This window comes from Triturus cristatus, chromosome 7 (assembly GCF_964204655.1).
Source record: "Triturus cristatus chromosome 7, aTriCri1.1, whole genome shotgun sequence".
Lineage (NCBI taxonomy): Eukaryota > Metazoa > Chordata > Amphibia > Caudata > Salamandridae > Triturus > Triturus cristatus.
This window is the reverse complement of record NC_140590.1, coordinates 292,344,549-292,360,452: the sequence shown is the minus strand read 5'-3', so window position 1 is coordinate 292,360,452 and position 15,904 is coordinate 292,344,549. Positions and strand designations below refer to the sequence as shown.

Genomic DNA, 15,904 nt, shown 5'->3' with positions numbered 1-15,904 from the left:
CTCCAAAGAGAAATTTATTGGATCAAATTCCTCAACACGATGATCCCATTCGACCCTCAATGACCGCATTGATAAGAGTTGTTTTCTGTAAACCTTTCTCACTCAATTCAGCCAGCTCACTTTACTTACGAATCCACACAATACAACAAGGTTCATATTGATTTCCCATTAATTTAGACTTATCTAGTGGTCTTCAGGTTTATTCCCTCATCTTTTGAGCCAGTACTGCTTGACACACAATTTAATTCAATGTACTGTTAATGCAAGATGGTATTACCTAATTTCACTGTGATTATGTTTTTTATTATTGTTAATGTCGTGTCCACATCTAAACTCTAGATCTTATTCTCATTCATTCTTTTGATTTTGGCACTACTCACAGCACCACATCCAACCTGCTTCGCTTTTCACTTTTTAATACTTTATTAGTCCTACTGGTTAATTATCTGACGATTAGCTTCCACGTCACAGCCACAGTTCTTTTTCTGCCTATTTCACACCATCACACTTCCATTTTTTCTGCTTTCAGCCTTCTAACATATGATATTATCATCCAGCTTGCGCTTCGCAACTTAGTTGTTCCCTTTTATTATTTTTTCCGTTTCAGGACGCTTAATTATAAATTACCCTTTACGTCAAGTTTTTTATGATAGCATCATTCAGTTTCAGCGCATTACTTCAGTAAATAGTATTTCTACTATTTTCGTTAAGCGTGTCACATGACAATCTTGTCTCTTCCGGCATTTAAACTGAACGCGGCTTTTCACCCAATAACCGCGTTGCTTACTGGAATGTTCCCGTTCCTGACGGCATCGATCACGCTCACGAGGACTTCCGCATTACTGAATTAGGTAAGCCCCACGTATTCAGGCTACCTACGTGTTTCCAGAGATATATATTATCCTACAGTGCTAACTACACGCTTAACGTTTATAGGCTCACGCTCTTGTCCCCTGGCGACCGATATATTTCCACACGGCTACTCACTCCGGCGGTTCTCTTCACTAACGGAATCCTACACCGCAAGTGCCACGATAAATCTACATATTACTTGCTGGAGGTAAGCGCCCCACAACGTGAGATGCATTATGTCTTTGTGGAACGGAGGCGACAACTACCTCATTACAGCGGTGTCCGGGCGCGGGGATCCTGTCCCCCGCGCTCGGTCGATTAACGTCCCGGTCACACAGGACACCCTCTCTTTCTCGTCCCCTGCAGGTACCGGCTCCTGGACTTGGTGAACCGGAAACACTCGCCAGCCATCCCGGACGCAGAAACTGGACGACCTCGATCGACCCGGAAGCACCCGACCCTGACCCCGGAAGGGGCCAGCCAGACAACAAGCCGGAAGATAGAAAAAGCCCCGAGGACGACGGAGAGGCGTTCGGAGCAACCGACTCGTGGCAGGAGACAACGGAGAGCGACGAACCCCCGACAGAGAGCGGCGCAGCACGGCTGGACCGAAGCAAGGAAGAAGACGAGGACGTCTGGACGGAGGACTGGTGGCATCCTCAGGAGGAGGCTGGAGAGCGGCCGCAACTCGGACGAGAGTTGCGGCGGGGCACATGAGTACACGTCACCTTTCTCCGTGGCCCTTTTGTACTTAGAGTTGTAAATATAGAACTGTAAATAGCATAGGAGACACGCGCACTAAGACACAGTATACTTATCCCCCTTTTCACGAGCACTGTATAAATCCCGATCACTGCCCAGCACCTGGCACCTCTATCCCCTCCCCTCTCTTACTTGCCTCTTCCACCTCCCCTGTCCGTCCCGCCCTCACTTCACTCTTTCGTAAACCCTCACTCTCGGGTGTCGGTGGAAGTATTCCGACGGTGTCGCTCGGACTAAAAGCCCTTATGCTTCTCTCCTTTTTTCAAGCCTCCGTGGAGCCCCAGTACCATATCGAGGGGATCACCAGCTGAAAAGGGGAAGCAAGACTCGATCTCGACTCCACCACGCCGACCCGGGTCACCAGCCAAGTCAACCGTCCCGTCCTGCATTCTGACTCTGTACCTCTGTTCATCTGTTGATTAAAAGCACAGACATTGCTCACTATATTCGGCCTCCCTGCCTGTTATTCCGGTCCGCCCTTCCCACAAGTCCACAAGTGGTGTCAGAAGTGGGATCGCCCGGAGGCATGGAGGCCGCAGTCAAACAACTGGCAGAATGCCAGGAGCAACTGGGGAAGATGATGGAGAGATTCCTCAAAACAGCTGAAGACGATAGGGGGCAGCTGCATGATGTGTTGAAAGGCCAGGGTACCGCGCAGGACCAAGCCCTCGAGAAACTCACCACTGTCATGGGGCAACAAAGACCCGTCACCTCCCTGCCCTCAGTCGTGGTACAGAAGTATGTACCTGGAGAGGACCCCGATTACTTCTTCACGAACTTTGAGCGCCTAGCTCAGGCAGCTGCCTGGCCCGAAAACCGGTGGGGCCACTACTTAGGTCCCCTATTGACCGGAGAACTGCAGGCCGCCTACCAGCAGGCCAATATCCAGGGACAAACACCATACGCCGACATCAAGACCTGCATCCTGGAACGATTAGGGATAGACGACGAGACATATAGGGCCCGACTCCGTCAAGCAAGGTAAGGACCCCAAGAAACTCCTAGGGCTCTAGCTTTCCGTATTCAAGATCTGGCCAATCGGTGGTTAAAATCGGCTACAGCCACTAAGGAAGACATTCTAGCCAAAATATATTTGGAGCAATTTCTGGCTTCCCTATATCCTGCCACCCAGAAGTGGGTACGCCAACATTCACGTCTAACGCTCGACAGTGCGGTGGAAATAGCCAGCGCCTACAGCAGAGCCCAGGAATCCCAGCGACCCAAGGAGGAACATCATTCCCGCATACCTCCGGGGAACCATCCCCGGGTCACACGACCCCCTCAGGTGGTCAGGAAACCCGAGCCTGCTGCCCTCATGCCTTATCCTGTCTTGCCTCGCCCCCATCCACCTGGACCCCAATGTTTTCATTGTGGTGGGTACGGACATATTGCTCGCGTCTGTCCTCAAAGGGAGGAGCCCATGGACATAGGGATGGCTAAAAACTATGTATGTCTCACCGCTGACACCACTCCTCCTCCGTTTCGATGCCCAGTGCGGATTGAAGGACACAGGATGATGGCACTGGCCGACACCGGCTGCAGACAAAGCGTCCTAAGACCCCAAGAACTACCTCACCCTGTCGGTCCAGTGACAGGTACCGTGGCTATCAAATGTGTCCATGGCGACACCAAGCACTATCCGACCACACAGGTCCATGCCAAAAACCCCACGGATATGGGTAGTCTGTTGACGGTGGGCCTTATACCTACCCTCCCCGAACAAGCGATATTGGGAAGTGATTATAGTGGTCTACCCTCTCTCCTTCAAGACACCACCGAATCTCTGAGGAAATGGTGGGCCGAAGCTCCGTTTTCCCGTGAATCCCCTCCGGGGCGTCCAGCGGTCAAACCAACCAAGACCAAAAGACAGAAGAGGAACGAAAGGAAGGACTTTGCTATGGCCTTTCCTGCCCAAGTCGATATCCACCCATGGGAAACCGACCGGGAATTCCGCGCCACGCAACAGGAAGACCCGGTGTTGCAGGAGGCATGGGCGCGTGCGCTGGATGCTGAAGATCCCCTACATGTAGGTCCTTATTTCTTCCGGAAAAACGGACTCCTCTACAGAAAGGGAGGACCCCAACAGCCTCCCCAGCTGGTTATCCCCGGGTTGTTTCGTGATAAAGTACAGTTCCTAGCACACAGCCATTTGCTGGGAGGGCATTTCAGTGATGAAAAAACCGGTCATACCATCCTAGATAAGTTTTACTGGCCAGGGGTACACGGACAGATCAAACAGTATTGCCGGGAGTGCCCGGTCTGCCAACGGAATAGTCGATATCGGCCCCCCAGGGTTCCTCTCCAGCCCCTCCCCATCATTGATGTCCCTTTCACAAGAGTGGGCATGGACATTATAGGACCATTGCTTCCCTCGAGATCCGGATGTAGATATGCTCTCGTACTGGTGGACTATGCCACCCGCTTCCCGGAAGCAGTACCCTTACGCCACCCCACCACTCAAAACATTGCCAAAGCCCTTATATCCATTTTTTCGAGGGTGGGTTTTCCCCGCGAGATATTGACTGACCAGGGGACACCCTTTGTATCCTCCCTGATGCGCCAAGTCTGCTCCCAGCTAGGCATCAAACAAATACGAACAGCTGCCTACCACCCCCAGACAGATGGGCTAGTAGAGCGATACAATGCCACCCTTAAGACGACCCTTAAAAAGCTTTTGGGCCTCGAAAGTAAAAGATGGGAGGAGATGCTTCCCCTGGCGCTGTTTGCCATCAGGTGTAAGCCTCAAAGCAGCAAAGGATACTCACCATACGAATTATTGTATGGAAGAGCCCCACGGACACTCTTAGATATGGCTAAGGAAGCGTGGGAAGCCGAACCCGACAGAACCCGACCCTTACCTGAATACGTGGACAACCTGAAGACCCACTTGGAACAGATAAGGGTCATTGTGAGGCAAAACCTGGTAGCCGCTCAAGACACCCAAAAACACCAGTACGATAAGGGAACCAAAGCCCGGAAGTTCAGCCCTGGCGATCTAGTACTGTTACTATTGCCTTCTTCCGACCACAAGTTACTAGGACAGTGGCAGGGCCCCTTTCCGGTGCTAAGAGCCGTGACTCCCGTTACCTATGAAGTGGAAACAGAACCCACCCGAGGTATCACGCAGATATATCACGTGAACCTCTTGAAGAAGTGGGAGGGACCCCGTCCTGTCCTGTCCAATACAATACCCCCTCCCTTTGAAGGGTGCATTGACCCTGACCTCCCCGAACCTAACAAACAGGATCTCAGGCGAGCCCTGTCCTCGGTGCAAACAGTCTTTTCCTCCCTTCCAGGACACTCCACCGTGGTTGAACATGCCATCCACACGGAACCAGGAAAAACCGTGAGACAACGGCCCTACCGCATCCCTGAAGCTCGTAGAGCCATCATCAGAGAGGAGACAAATCAAATGTTGAAAATGGGCATCATAGAGCCCTCCAATAGCAGCTGGAATTCCCCTATAGTGCTAGTACCCAAGCCAGATGGCTCCACCAGATTCTGTATTGACTTTAGAGAAGTGAACAAAATATCGGCCTTCGACACCTATCCCTTACCCCGCGTAGACGAAATGGTGGAACGCATAGGCAAAGCCAAGTACATAAGCACCCTGGATCTCTGCAAGGGTTACTGGCAAATCCCCCTCAAAGAAACAGATAAACCCAAGACCGCCTTTTCCACCCCTGAGGGTTTGTTTCAGTTTAAGGTGATGCCTTTTGGGCTTCACGGTGCCCCGGCTACGTTTCAAAGAGCCATGAACTTGGTACTACAGCCACACCTAAGGTATGCCGGGGCATACCTGGATGACATCGTCATTTATAGCGACGGTTGGGAGCAGCACTTACAACACTTACGTTCGGTAGTGGCCTCTCTGGGGAACAGTGGCTTTACCATCAACCCCTCCAAGACCACCCTAGCTGCCCAGAGTGTGAAATACCTTGGATACCTGTTGGGGGAAGGGCTCATACGGCCTCAGAACAATAAGATCAAAGCCATTCAGGCCATCCCCTTCCCTCAAACCCGGAAGGAACTTCGTGCCTTTCTGGGTTTATTAGGGTACTATAGGAGGTTTATCCCGAATTTCTCCCAAACCGCGGCCCCTTTAACTGATTTATTGAAGAAAACCACGAGAACTGAAGAACTGCTCAGACATCCCTCAACCCTGGTGGTACACGCCTTTGAACGACTGAAGCAGTCCCTACTCTCGGAGCCGGTGTTAGTCAGCCCGGACTATACCCAGACTTTCATCTTGCAGACCGATGCCTCTGATCAGGGCTTAGGGGCTGTTCTGTCACAGAAGGACTCGACAGGGATCGAACGACCAATATTATACCTCAGCAGGAAGCTTTTTTCCTGAGAAGTAAATTATGCAGTGATAGAGAAAGAGGCCCTAGCCATTAAGTGGGCAGTGGAAAGCCTTAGGTACTACCTGGAGGGGCGTGAATTTATATTATACACCGATCATGCCCCTCTAGAATGGATGGCCCGTAATAGGGGCCACAATGACCGAGTCCTTCGGTGGTTTCTCTCCCTACAGCCCTTTCGGTTTAAAACCGTACACCGGAAAGGACTACAACAGGGCAACGCTGATTATCTGTCCCGGTATCCACCTCCCAGCCCCCCTACCAGAAAGACAGCTAGGGAAAGGGGATGTGGAACGGAGGCGACAACTACCTCATTACAGCGGTGTCCGGGCGCGGGGGTCCTGTCCCCCGCGCTCGGTCGATTAACGTCCCGGTCACACAGGACACCCTCTCTTTCTCGTCCCCTGCAGGTACCGGCTCCTGGACTTGGTGAACCGGAAACACTCGCCAGCCATCCCGGACGCAGAAACTGGACGACCTCGATCGACCCGGAAGCACCCGACCCTGACCCCGGAAGGGGCCAGCCAGACAACAAGCCGGAAGATAGAAAAAGCCCCGAGGACGACGGAGAGGCGTTCGGAGCAACCGACTCGTGGCAGGAGACAACGGAGAGCGACGAACCCCCGACAGAGAGCGGCGCAGCACGGCTGGACCGAAGCAAGGAAGAAGACGAGGACGTCTGGACGGAGGACTGGTGGCATCCTCAGGAGGAGGCTGGAGAGCGGCCGCAACTCGGACGAGAGTTGCGGCGGGGCACGTGAGTACACGTCACCTTTCTCCGTGGCCCTTTTGTACTTAGAGTTGTAAATATAGAACTGTAAATAGCATAGGACACAGTATACTTATCCCCCTTTTCACGAGCACTGTATAAATCCCGATCACTGCCCAGCACCTGGCACCTCTATCCCCTCCCCTCTCTTACTTGCCTCTTCCACCTCCCCTGTCCGTCCCGCCCTCACTTCACTCTTTCGTAAACCCTCACTCTCGTAAACCCTCACTCTCGGGTGTCGGTGGAAGTATTCCGACGGTGTCGCTCGGACTAAAAGCCCTTACGCTTCTCTCCTTTTTTCAAGCCTCCGTGGAGCCCCAGTACCATATCGAGGGGATCACCAGCTGAAAAGGGGAAGCAAGACTCGATCTCGACTCCACCACGCCGACCCGGGTCACCAGCCAAGTCAACCGTCCCGTCCTGCATTCTGACTCTGTACCTCTGTTCATCTGTTGATTAAAAGCACAGACATTGCTCACTATATTCGGCCTCCCTGCCTGTTATTCCGGTCCGCCCTTCCCACAAGTCCACAGTCTTTCAGGTTCTATTCTATATTTTTAGTCTACTTCATGTTATATTTCTACACAGGCCTTCTTAGCTATTATCTCCTTGACCGTTCTGGTCTATCTCATCATTCTTTGAACCACGCCACCAAGGTGAGCGACTTTTTTTTATCTCTCTCCACTTCCAGTCACCCTCACGCAACTTTGAGTTTACATCTTCACTTCCGGAATCACCTGTTTCTTCAGCATCTAAGTCACACTACGAGAGAATTGTAGTCTTTCCCGGTTTACTATTATTCATCATTTATCACTTATCATTTTTTTCACCCTTTTTTTCACTAATATTAACAGTCACCAAAACGATGGGATTCCCCTATTTTATCTATCTATTTATTTTGCCTTACCATCATGTCAATACAGAGACGTACCAGTTACTAACATGAGTAACGCATGAACACCATGACTAAAGGCTAACATTCACCACCACAGCATCGCTGAAGTATTAATACATATTGCAAAAATCTCTCATCATTTCCACATTTCACTTTAGGTTTGCCCCTGACGAAGGGATTTAAGATCCCGAAATGCATTGGGCACTACTATCAACGATATGAAGAAAACTGCATTATTGTTTTTAATGTTACTTTTCATGATTGTTGTACACTCTATTAAGAATTATTAATACGATGTACCTCACAATTGTTCTAACAGTGATGTCAAAATGAATAATTGATAACTGTATTTGCACTTGTATAACTAAATACACCATTGAATTACGCTACTCACTCAAAGGTTTGTTGAAACTTGAGTTCATTAATTTGTGAACTCACGTTTTTGGACATTTTCCAAACCAGTGAACAGTGCGAGGCACAGAGTGGGTTCTCCCACTATTGTGTTTTTTTTTTTTTTAGCTGAAACTAGCCATAACTTTGTCCAAGAATCCAGTTACTGACAACAAGAAATAACTTGTGCTGATATACTGCTTGAAAGTTGTTCTCCGACATTAAAGACAGCTGTTTTCAGTCATCACTTGGTAATACATGCCCTTTTCTATGTTGCAGAACCCAAGTTAGGATGCACATAGGGATGGTCAGTCATCTCCTAAAATCTACAGCAAACAGTTTTAGAGTGTGCTTATAGAAATGGGCTATTTGAGACAGTTATGGCTCAGTGTGGAGAAAAAGCAATGGCATAAAAATAGAAATCCGAGGAATGGGCATCAGTTTCTTCTGGGTCTCCATTCATTCATTGTTTCACTCTTTAATACACAAAAGTACCAATGATCTCTCGCTCTGTCAAGTCTTGACCTTCACGCTCGATGCTCAACTAACAATGCAGAAACATGTGGTCAAGTAGTCAAACTGGGACATTAACCATTTTCCCTCTGGTACAAACTTGGGGGGAGAATGAAAGGGAAACGTTTTATCCAATGAGGATCTTGGCACTGCAGTCAACTGCTTGTCCTCTATGGTTGTTGGGATGCAGAACAGTCCTCTTCAAGGCTTGGGAAAAGTGTGCCTCTTCCTTGAAGTACCCAAGGCAATCTGTAGTGTTTTTGACACACATGATTGGTGTGTGTGCTGAGGCCTTCCATAATATGGAGTGAATCCCTAAGTGGGGCTCTGTAGCTGGAGGAACACACCAAGTACACCATCATTTTGATCAGGTCGTTCGTCCACCTGTGTGGGATAAGGATTTTTAAGTGAATACACCACTTGAATGTATAGAAGATGCATGTGGAGAGAATGAGGGCACACCTGGCTCCTGTTTGTATGACCTATACTTTAGAGGTACCCACTATGGAGGATTGGAGAGAGAGTCTGAGGCAACAGATGTGACTGCAAACTCCCCTTGCCAGGTTCAGGACCAGTACCCTGAGAAAATCTCTACTAATCTGCCATGAGGGCTGCCTAGAGCCTGCTGCAAGTAGAGCACGTACTGCTCAGGAGGGATATTGGAGGAGACCCTGCACGAAAATCACACATCTTTGAAAAAAAGGAGACTGCTAAGGAGCCATGAAAGACAAATTCAAACTGCAACACCTGTACTGCTTCACTAAGAGTGATGGCTGCAGGCCATCAGCATAGGCAACTGTATTGACATACGAGGATGAGGAAGTCGTGGAAATAAAGAGGGTGAGTTCTGCTGCCCAAACTATCATGACAAAAAGCATTGAAAGCCCCTGAGAACCACCGACCGCCATTATGTTGCAAAGAATTGACAAGTTCAGAAAGAAACTTACACCATTGAAAGAGACTACACCCTGCATGGTGTGTTCATCACCAAAACCTGCAGTGCCACCGATCTTGTTAGTCTGAGTTTTTTATATAGGACCTGAGAAAGACCCAAGTAACGCTTTCCAGTACCACAAGCACCGCTGCTGTGCTGCACCATTTAAAAGGACATAACAGAGGTTGTGGGCAATGGCGCTGGTGGCAGGGCGCAGCGTGAAGCGCAACCCCATCAGTTGGGCCGGAGCAAGGACAACAACTTTCCTGCCCAATGGCCCACGTGGAACACACACAATGTGGAGCGGGCCTGCTGCTATTTAGAGAGACATTTGTAGGCACCGCCTGCGGTGGAAGGGCCTCCTAAGCTCTTCACCAAGGACAGACAGTGGCATTATAGTGAAGACGGGTAGGAACAGTGCACACTTATTTGAGATGAGGAGTCTGATCTTGAGAGAAAGAGCAACTTCGTCAAAACTATCCCCAAAAGCCTCATTGAGATCCCCACTTTGAGCCAAGGGACAATGCACATTGCGACAAGAAACTGTTCCCAGATTTCCATGGCTACTGTTTCCTATTAGCACCTTTCATCAAATCCTCTTGTTTGTTATGTGTTATTGTCCGTATTTTCCCACTGTGTGTTAGAATTAAAGTATCTTTCTTCTTAAAACTAAAGTACTGCATGGACCACTATTTACTGATTGCTACCCAGTGCATGTTGAGTAACGAGTTTTCATCCCCACACCACGTCCTGAGTAGTCATTGGACGCGCGACTACACTACCCTGAATGTCAAGTGGTAAAGGGATGTACTTGGTACTCAGATTCAGGCTCTACAGTAAGGTTAAGCATGGGACACCAGTAATTAAAGGATCTGATTATTACAATTTCAGTATAGTAACCCCTGTCTACTATGGGACTTCTGAAATGGTTTTCACAATGCTATACTCAAAGGTTCACCCAAAACCACGAATGCCTTTAAAGAGGAGAAAAATTCCGTTAACAAAAAATATTCTTAACACATCGCCCTCAATCCTTTGCTTTCCGTAGCTCCTCTTTGTGCATGTCTCTCCTTCAAGATTTCTTTAACAACTTACAAAGCTATTAACTTCCTCTAAGCTAGCAACCTGAAGGAAAAGCTCGCCAATGTAGCGAATGAAAGAGCTGTTTTCATCAATCATCATCCGGGAGAAGGAAAGAGCTCCCTGACAGGTGAGGGGAGAGGGTGTGGCGCAGTGGCCAGAGCTGCTGACTTGAGAGCTGGGGATGCCGGTTCGAGTCTCGGCAGCGCCATGCAACATCCTGTGTTTCTATGCAGATCGCTTAAATTGTTATATAAATATGCTGCAATAGTAAAAGGCAAAACCTTATGCCAATATAGTTCCAACAAAGCGTATGTATTTCAGCGGCGGAAAACTGATAAGAGAAGCAGATGAGGAACAAGTATTGATAAATGCAGGAAAATATTCTATATCCAATAGAAATGGAAGAAAGGTAAGTGGCACAAACAGGAACTAAGGAGAAGCCAGAAAAGAGAGGAGGCGGGATGTAAGTCCCTTTTAAGTTAATATTAAAAACAATAGAAAAAGGAAAACCTAAAAATGCTGCAGAAACCAGAGACAGCAGGATACAATTCCTTCTCCACCTGAAGTTTCAAAAAGCAGAAATGAAGTTTTTGTTTTGAGCATTGAATATAGATTAGCCTACAAGCAGAAATTACATGGCCCCAACACTAACTCCAATTCTCTTGTTCACCACTCAGTAAAGAATCCTCTCTTCGGACCTCATTCTTGTTAAATGAACAATAACTTGCTTCTTGTTACTTTGTGTATTGTTCTATACTTCCATGACTTTAAAGCACTTTGTTGCCCTTGTGGGCTAGGTGTGTTACTCAACATCAAATGTTAATATATAAATACAAGAAATTAATAGAGACTCATAGGAAAAGAAGTTGGAGTAGATGTTCATCATTACTGCTTAGGCTGATAAGATCTGGACTGCGCTGGCTACGACTGCCACTAACAGGTGAGGAAAGTGTCTTGCACGAATGGTTTTGGTTTGAGAATACGGTGTTTTCCCTCATCTGATCCAAGACAGATGATAAAACCCCCTTACCTGGCTGTGGTCGGATGGGTTTGGAATCTGAAATACTGGGCATCCGACTCTGCATTTCTTGTGTTGCCTGCAGAAAGAAGGGGTGACAAATAATATATGCAGACATTTGACTTTGCAAAGTATCTAGCTTAACATGGGACATTGCTGGCGAGACATGAAACAAGGTGTCCAAACAAACGGTTTGACAAAGGCTTCAAAGCACTATTCTGGTCATTTACCTCACACAGGGCATTCAGTATGCTCATATTTGCATGGGTCTTTATGTACACTTTACTGATGAAGTATCATAACTTTCACTATGTTAACAGCTTTCTTATTTAAAGATCCTGATAATGTAGTCTATTTCAGAAGTGTGGTATTCTTATGCTTGAATGGTTCGGACTGGGCTAAATAGGTATTTCTTACATGAAATAGCACAGTGGTAGCCTGTTTTTAACCTGATCAAGCCATCTCCGACAGCTCTTATAGTCTTATTACAGAGTTACAGCATTAAGTTAAGCCAGGTTAGCCCACCTCAGTATCTCCTTGCAATAATGGCAAAGGCAATTTGCAAGCAATTTACTTTGGGATCCCTCAAGAAGACCTTTTCAAATGACTCCACAGCTATAAAACTAGAAGGAGCAGCGGGAATTCATACATCATATTCAAATTATAAGTACTTGCACTTAGTCAACAGTACTGAGATCCTTCTGCAGCAACTGAACACAATTAGCCCTATGGCATGCCATCTACTGCTACCCAACTCTGTGCTCTGCACGCAAAACTTGGTAGGTTGTTGAGAGATCAGTCTCATTGAAATAAAATCTTATTTTTCTTTCTGTATTTGTAGTATAAATATTGTGGTGGGGGCAGGAAAAAGTAAAGACTAGCAATCTTTAATCATGGCTGCTTTATTCAATAATAGCATTGATACCCAGGTGTTAAGACGCATTCACCATTTGAGATAAAACTGTTTATTCTTACAAAGTTAATATGCTCACACATTAAGAGCACTAGCACTTGCTAGTTGTCACCTTGCTATCTATTTTATTCTGAAACACAGAGAAGTAAACATCACTGGACCACAAACTAACTAGATAAATAACACAACACAACACCTGGGTAGAGTGGATCTCCATTTTTTATTAGAACATAAAAATCTAAATGAATACCAGTAAAATTGGCAAAAATATGAATTATCACAAATTTACATTGAACAAAAAAAATCATAAAAGGTTATCATATTGTTCAACATCTCAAGGGCACCTACCTCTCTTCCAGTCCTAAGCTTCATTTTATCATATCAGTGCACTTTGGCACTTGTATTATTGATTTAATTCAACTGAACCTATCAGACGATCACATTAAAAGCGACAGTTAAAAAAAAAGAGTCTAAGACAGGAAAACCTGTGAATCATATGCTAAACTGGTTTTCCCAACCGAGGCAGTTAGTGTACCATGTATTCAAGAATGAGACTGCGAGTAAGCATTCGAATACCTGAAGCAAGATCTGTTTGAACACTGCCTCCTCACTCTCCTCTTCCATCTCTGCAGCAAGGAGGGTTTTGTCAGCGGATGCCATCACGTTGATAGAAAAAGCTGGACCTCAGGGCAAGGGCCTGCAAAAAGTAAATAATCAGATTTATTTGAGACATATATGAAACCAATATTTAGATTCTGAATGGATGTAAATTGACAAATTTCTCAAAGTACAAATGGTTTCATTCCAATTAATTATTAAGGAATTGGAGACAAGCGGTCCTTAGTCACAAAACACATTCAAGCTCAAAACATAAAAAAATGAAAACTAAGACATCTAAAGCTCACACTGCATGGCAGGATGAACTAGACATAGAAATCACTGCTATTCAATGGGCTTACTGCTGCTCTGTGATTCGTACTGTATATTTGAATGGACGCCATCGCCTGACACATTTCAAGATTCTCAATCTAGTATATTACACCCCGGCCCGCTTACATCAGTATGGTTTCAAAGAGGATTCCAGATGTCCTTGTTGTAGCACTGCGGAAGCTAACTTCGTGCATACGGCATGGTTCTGTTCCTGCATTTAACAATTCTGGATTGAGATATTTAGAGAGTTGGGAGAAATCACTGACAAAGTATTGAGTTGCTCTCCTTTGTTGGCACTACTGGGATATGATTGTGACGTCTCGAAAACTAGTAGGAAACTTGTGGCACTTTTGCTGGCGCAACACATGGTTGCGGTGCGCTGGATGAAAGGATCTCCGCCAACAATATCTGAATGGCCGACCGTTATGACATACTGTAATACTCACTCTGCTGATTACCATGCTCTAATGCCGTCTTGTAGTTGCCTGAAAGATATATGGGCCCCGTGGTGTATTTGCTTCGTACGCGCCCTGAACTCGATGAAGAAGGGAGTCAACAGGACGTCACATAAATCTGTTGCATTAGCTGTGATTCTCCTCCCTTACTTTTTATTTATTGCACATCACTGGAGTGACAGGTGCTACCATCTGAGTGATGTGATATTATGTATAATCTTGAGTAACCCTGGCATTATATATGCACGGATGTGACTGGTCTAATTCAGGTGTTCCTCATTGTCAAATGTATTATTTCTACTGCTTGACAGTCTAACTATAGTGACTTCTTTTCACTGTATGATTTTTGTTTACCCGGCCACTACCAATTGTACCTTCTACTGCTTGACACCATGGTATCTGTTTACCACTCGACCTGAAATCACTGTATACTATACTTAATGCCACATTGTCAATAAGCATAAAATGGCAATAAACATTGAAACCATGAAAACAGCTATGATAACAATGAGGATTTCACATTTTCACTGAAAAAGACATATACAGATAACAGGCACACACTATTTCAAATAACCTCAATACGCAGGACCTTTGCAAATCCTGGAAAGTAAAAGCCTTGTAATTACTTTACATTCAGACCTAAATTTTGAGAGACACATCAACTCCCTAATTAGTTCAGTTAAATTCGTTTTCTGATGCAGCAAAAACATACGAAACTTTCTACCTGAATTTGACCTGTTGACTGTAAAATAATCAATAACTATCCCCAAATTCGGCTACTGCAACAATATGCTCGAAAGTGCATATAGCAGCCTATTAAAAATACTACAAGTTCTAACAAGAATACCAAGATTTCCAAAAATCAACTTCCATACTCACCCCCACATTAAGCCTATTCAGATGTCCCAACATTTACTTCCTGTGAAAAGGTGTTGCTAATAACGTTTCCAGAAAGTTTTCATCTTTGCTGCTCACTCACAGTCTGTTGACACCATTACACCCGATTCTCTTGATATTGTGGTGCCAGGTAGTAGAACATGCATAGGTTACTCAGGCTTCGAGAAATCTACTCGCCCACTAGCTATGACAAGTCAGATTTCATCAGGGCAAGCTATTTTCAGGGCCTACTCGCCCATTCTAATGCCTTTACCTCTTGCTTTTATTTGTCACATTTGCTCTGTATTCAAAGACAGAGGTCAAAAGTCAGTTTGCCTACCTACCTTTGCTTTTCTTTTTCCGACTATGCAGTTAGAGGATTTTGTAAAGTGAACTGTGTGACAATCGTTCTGTGCAAAGCTGTAAGATATCAGGCTTTTTTCCCAACATAACATTGAAATAGCTAATAAATGAAATGTGCAAACAAATCCGAACACTTTACTTGGTGATATGCAAATGCAAAATATTTTTGCTGAAACCCAATTTCCAAACATTGTACACTGTATAGTTTTATCAGTAAAATGGCATGTTAGTGGGAATGTTTGTGGAAATGTGCGGTCTGTGCAGTACCACATCATGATTTAGTAATAGATTTATTAAAAGTGAGTTTTTAAAAATGAACAGAGAAATATTCCTACCCTGACCGGATGACAATACTATTAGGGAACTAAGACGCAAGTCAGGGGTCATGTGTACCCTATAAAAGGGCTTGAATCTTATTACACATGGAACAAATGTTTAGTCAAGTAAATAATAAAAGGTTTTTTATACAGCAGAAATGCTGAACTTGCGCATTTGGTAATGTTCATACATCTGATAATGTAGAAAAAGGAGGCTCCATAAAATAAAATATTTGCTTAGGAACACCCAATTTGAGACTAGTTAATAGGTCGATTAGATTATTCAAGTTACTAGACCTACAGGTCCATGAACATTTTTATGATTTTTCAAGGCCTGATGGTACAATTGATGTGGAATCTGCTTCGCTCAGCAATAGGAGACAATAGTAGGAAATCCTATCCTTTAAGACTAAGGATCCGATTGGCTGGGATACCTATATAAATGGCAAGACAGTAATCCAGTCACAAAT

At 45.7% G+C, this 15,904-nt stretch overlaps 1 protein-coding gene across 2 annotated transcripts in view; it reads right to left on the bottom strand.

The window, feature by feature from the left end:
* PIH1D1 (PIH1 domain containing 1) overlaps positions 1-15,904 on the bottom strand; it is a 176,519-nt gene that overhangs the window by 128,083 nt on the left and 32,532 nt on the right. For both annotated transcript variants that reach the window (XM_085616326.1, XM_085616327.1), the window contains exons 2-3: positions 13,070-13,190; positions 11,593-11,659 (exon numbers count right to left, since the gene is read on the bottom strand). In XM_085616326.1, the coding sequence (XP_085472452.1) occupies positions 11,593-11,659; positions 13,070-13,153 (151 nt within the window). In that variant the 5' untranslated portion in view covers positions 13,154-13,190. The remainder of the gene's footprint in view (positions 1-11,592; positions 11,660-13,069; positions 13,191-15,904) is intronic.